We start from the raw sequence: 5,668 nt of genomic DNA, 5'->3' as shown, positions 1-5,668 counted from the left end.
AATAATGAATAATAATAATAAGTAAATAGAGGTAGTGTGACTATGAATTAATTTTATATTTATTAAAAAATTTATAAAAGAATGTCCTGCAGCAGTCAGGGCTTCAGTCTTCGGGTTGAGGTTGGGTTTCCCAGGTTGTAGGTCACTGCTCCTTTAACTGTCCGGAACTGGGAGTGGAACTTCATGAACCGTTATTTGATATAATCCTCTATTGACTCCATATGTAATTCGCAATGCAATTGGCTAATTCTTATGAACCAAGGAGCATTAACTGCGATTCTTAGGACTTTATTTTGAAAAGATTGTAGTTTTTTCCTTTTCGTGAAGGATGCCGCTCCCCAGACTTCACAACCGTACATCAGCAGTGGCCTGAGGATTGTTTTAAATATAAGAACAGTTGTTTCTGGTTTTAGTTAGGAATTTCTGTTTAGGATAGGATATAGCATTGCTAACCTGACCCGTTCCTTCACATTAAAGATATGTGATGGCCAACCATTCATTCATATGTTAAGCTAAAGAGTTCAGTGATAATGATCCCCATTTCAATGGCTATGCAGCTCAAATTTTTAATTTTATATGTGCAGTAAAGCTGGATTTGAAAAAATATATTCTCTAAATTAGCTGTTACGGTTGCCATGGTGAAATAAAAACACTGGTGATATCTGCGTAGACAAGGGGTGTTACGGTTGCCATGGTGAAAACAAAACACAAGCGATATGTTTCATACGAGTAGGTTTTGTTTTTGTGAAAGGGACAGTTTTGATTTTGGAACACGTTACGATTGTTCAATGTGAAGTGGTAATAGTTTAAAGGCCCTCTGTCTTTACTGTTTGAACCGGAATATCACCATATGAGAAATGTTGTCATATATGTTTTGTTTTTTCAAAATGATGGTGTTTTACTTCAATAGACGGCCATTAACACTAGAAGTGGAGATATAGTGGAGTGCGTAGCAACGAATCTTCAGCACGTCCTGGATAGGATAGTTGTGGCATTACATCATTAGAGATTACATCTCTATAATTCTGGAGTGGTGAGACGGTGACCGGAAAGGAAATATCGGACAACCCTAAGTTCTGCCAGGAGTACACCCGAGGACTCCGTGGGGTTTGAACTAAATTTTATTTTATATTCACTTTTATACTCTTTTGGATAATAATGTAAATATAGTTATTAAGGTTAAGATTAAGTCAACCTATAAGTTTTAATTGTTTTATTAATTGTAAGAATTCTTTTTTTTCCTTTTTTTCATTCTCTGTATATATATTTCTTATTATTACTAAACTTTTGTACATATGGTTCTACTGTTCTTTCTCTGCTTTCAACTTGTTAATTTACTTTCTTTTTATTTTGTTGTTCACGGAATATTACGATAATTCAACAGGTGGGTAACACCCCTAGGTTTTCTGTTATCTACATGTAAAGGTATCCGCCAGTGGTTCTAATTCAACAATTGTTTATATAGGGGTATATTTCAGCTATATTGTGGGCATAATGCTTCGGGGTTTTCTTTATTTCCAAGAAAAAAAAATAATGCGGCGCCTAAGGAGTAATTCTTTATTGTTTTATCTTTTTTTCCCTTTTAAGATTATATTTTTTTAATTATTTTCCTTTAACTCACCCCCTTCTCCGCTGAGCGTGGGCAACTGTAAACGATAAACATATAACTAAGGATAAGTCAAAATTTGCAGTTATATAGCGTTTTTTACATCTGCTACCTATATATATGAAATACATAATAAGGGAAAATAATACGATCCTGCAAAATTTTGAATTTGAGTTTTTAACAAAAATACCTGTTTTAGGTGCACTGAGTCCAAATAACTTAGTCTCGTAACATGGATTGTGTGTGTGTGTGCTACATATGTATACGAGCCATTCAAATGAAAGAATGACTAACTCCAAAAAAATCATTCATAATATTTTCTACATTGATTCTATCACAATTTATCATTAAATAAATGCTTCAAAGTAGTAGGACATAAATTTTATTAAACATTTAAATTTTTGTCATACTTATTCAACGAGAAATACAGAAGTACTATTCTCAAAACTGTTGAAGTGACATTAAGATCAGACAACATATAAGTTTGATACATTTTCTTTAATGGGGAATAATATGAGTATAAAAAAAAAACTACCAGATAATGATTAATAATTTTTTTAAATATGAAGAAGATGTTCAGTGGTGAGGTCAAAAAAGAACAAAAACAGTTAACAGATATTTATTTGCCCACATTTCATCCCACAATGTAGAGCTTCATCTAATAGTACAAGAGCCGGGAAGAAAAGAGGCAGTTATCTCACCTCAATTTTTGATTACTTTAATGAAAATTATGTATAATTAAGAGTCAAAATTGATGAGTCTGCCAAGTATAGGTAGGGGGAATAAAAAATGGTGGCTGTTTCAAAACCTTAAAAAACACTAATTCATTCGGAGCTCTATATCTTAAAAACTACCAACAACACTAGGAAACATAAAAGCACATTATTTAAAGAAGAGTAAATTTGCTGAAATACTATCCCTAAAAGAGCTATTTACGTTAAATAGTTCTCAAGATATAGCTTTTTAAAAAGCAAAATTTCTTAAAACCCTACTGAAAGATCAGTAGTTAATTTATTTTGAGAAATCTTTATTTCAGGAACTATGTAACGTACAGATGTGTATTAGCACTCAAATTAAAGCTACTGTAATGGGCTATAAAGAAGTTTATGACCTTTGCCTTCGTAGGAATAGTAGTTTTCTTGATATATTCTAAAAAAAATTGATTAATAGTAGTTGTTCGGACAATAAGTTTGAATTATCAACAACTTTATTTCAGAAACCATTTGGACGCATGTCTGTCAGCGCTCAAATTAAAGCTAGTTAAATTGACTATAAAATAGTTACTTATGTTTACCTTTGTAGGACTTGTAGTTTTTATTATATTAGACAAAATTAACTCACAAAATGTTAATTTATAGTTGTTCGTATAAAATGTTGGATTTTTGAAAAATATATCTCTAGATCCATAAGACACACATTTGTCTGCCAACACTCAAAATAAAGGAAATTTAGCTTATTATAAAGTAGTTTATGACACATATCTTCGTATGGGTACTAGTTTTTATGATATTCACATATAAATATAAATTTGGCTTATACAAATTTGTCCGAACAACTATAAATGAATTTATTTTAGCAAATTTCATGTAAACTATTACTCCTACGAATATAAACATCATAAAATACTTTATAGCTCATTAAACTAGCTTTAATTTGAGTGCTAATAGACATCTGTACGTCAAATGGTTTTTGAGATATAGATTTTTCAAAATAAATTCTCTAACTACTGATCTTTCAGTACGTCCCATACAACATTTTTATGAAATGTTGCTTTTTAAAAAGCTATATCTCGAGAACTATTTAACGTAAATAACCTTTTTAGGGCTCATATTTTAGCAAATTTGCTCATCTTTACATGACGTTCTCTTAGGTTTTCTTGTGTTGTTCCTACTTTTATGATATAACAGCTCTGAATGAAAAATAAATTTTTTTTATCGCTTTCAAACAGCCGCCATTTTTTACTCCCCCTACCTATACTTGGCAGACTCATCAATTTTGACTAGTAATTACACATAGTTTTCATCAAAGTGATCAAACATTGGGGTGAGATAATTGGCTTTTACTATGTACTTGTACTTTAAAGTTTCGAAAGCAGCTTGAACAGCCCTGATGAAGCTCTTTAAAGTGGGGCTAAACGTCGGCAAATAAATAATGTTTAAATATCTTTGATCATCTTCTACATAATTTGAAACAATACGTCAATTATTTATATATATGCTATAATTATTTTTCTACTTATTCCTTCCAGTTGGTGGGTAATTTGAGTATTGTCTTTTACTGGTGGACCACACTCAACAACAAGAAATGTTTGACATCATTGGAGCAATGTTTTCCTAGGGAGCTAAGCAACCCACTTTGTCGGATTTGCTTCTATATATATTTATTTCATATTTTTTATATTTACTTAGTTTGCTTGCAGGTGTGGGAAGATGAAAGGTTAAAATCAACTCGATACCACGAAGCTATGACTGTTAAAGACGCCAAAACGTTCCATTCGAGGTTCGTGAAAAGCGGAGGGATGCGAGGACTAGTGGATCAGTTCAAGAGCTTACTAGATGACAATCCGTCCGCGAATATGGCTTTACCAAGATTAGTCGTGGGGATGGTACATCCGGAGAAGATGGAGAACATATTCTTGCAACTCGCGGTAATTACCTTAATTCATTAGTTTAAGGGCCATAAACTATGGTTTAATAAATAATTAAACTATGATTTAGTTGTAGCTAAAACTATGGTTCAATGCTATAGTTATATTTTATGTATTGATATTATATGCTATATTTATATTATATGTATATTTTAGAACACGCTAAACATTGTACCACAATAACGCTCTATGATTTACATATTCAAAAGAAGGAAGTTCTCAGGAATAGACAGCCTACCATAAAGCTGTTCAAATGAAATAAAATGAAAAATAGTTTATTATAAAAAACAAAACAAAAAGATAGTGGCAAATCATCTGTACTACTATAATATTGAATTAAATTGGTGAAGTAAAAGGCAGTTAAATAGAAGGATTTTAAACGAGGGATGGGTTGGTACATGATATATGTTAGAGGGAATAGAGTTTACTTGTTGTGCAGCTCGGGTAAAAAATGAACGCAGCAGTTTTGTCAGGTGGAGGGTAGATGTCAGATAAACGAGACCTAGTAGTACGGGAATGGACTGAGAATTTGAATTGTAGGTTTCTTAGGATATAGAAGGGGCGCTGAGAACTAATTACTTGGAATAAAAAGGAAGCTAGGAAATACTGGTATCGGAAGGATGGATAGCCACTTCAGCTCGGCCTAAAACTGGGTTATGCGCGTATATGTGGTTATAAATCGTACTGTGCAATTCATAAGACGTCTAAGTCTAGATTCGAGATTACCCGAGAGTTCATATACCAAAAAGCTAAAGTCAAAGTGGGGGAAAACAAGAGAGGAAACTAAGAGTTGAACGGTTTTAAGTGGTAGGAGATAACGGATTCTATTGAATTGCTTTAAGGTACCTATGGTTCGATGTGAAATTTGGGCAATGTGTGGTTTCCAGGATAATGTTTGTGTCAAAAGTGATACCAAGATTTTTGACTGACTTATGGAATGGGATAGGATTATTGTTCAGGATAAGGTTGGGGGTCCTGGGATAGATTAAGGAGGGAGGGAAATCCAATTAGGATAGCTCTAGTCTTTTCGGCATTTAACGTAAGTTTATTGTCCAAAGAGCTTATACTATTGATGTATTCTTGTAGTTCTTCTGTAAGTCGTCTGTACTTTCCTAAAAAGGGAGCTATGTATGAATGCGACAATTATAGAGGCATGGCATACTCCTTCCAGTGGCCTTTAAGATAATTACCAATATCTTGCTAAAACGGTTTTTCGGTACTAGAGAATGTAATAGGCGTCCACCAAGCAGACTACTCACTGATAAAACTCCAATAACATTTCTAGAGAAGAAGATCTCGAGGCCATCTTTTTTTCAGACGCCTAGGAGAATTATTAGGTAATGAAGGAGAAGCCAGGTTAGAAAGAAGTGGATTTGGGTGGTTGAGAAGTTTATCATGGAAGGAATGGTATCTGG

At 33.1% G+C, this 5,668-nt stretch overlaps 1 protein-coding gene across 1 annotated transcript in view; it reads left to right on the top strand.

The window, feature by feature from the left end:
* Nucleotides 1-4,253, top strand: part of LOC106690144 (uncharacterized) — a gene marked incomplete at its 3' end in the record, with an annotated part of 14,527 nt that extends 10,274 nt beyond the window's left edge. The window contains 1 exon segment of the mRNA XM_014435469.3: nt 4,026-4,253. Within this exon segment, the coding sequence (XP_014290955.1) occupies nt 4,026-4,253 (228 nt within the window).
* Nucleotides 4,254-5,668: the final 1,415 nt, after the last annotated feature.

Source organism: Halyomorpha halys, unplaced genomic scaffold (assembly GCF_000696795.3).
Source record: "Halyomorpha halys isolate HHAL.00 unplaced genomic scaffold, Hhal_1.1 Scaffold1593.1, whole genome shotgun sequence".
Taxonomy (NCBI): domain Eukaryota; kingdom Metazoa; phylum Arthropoda; class Insecta; order Hemiptera; family Pentatomidae; genus Halyomorpha; species Halyomorpha halys.
Note: the sequence above shows the minus strand (reverse complement) of the source record. Positions and strands in the feature narration are given on the sequence as shown.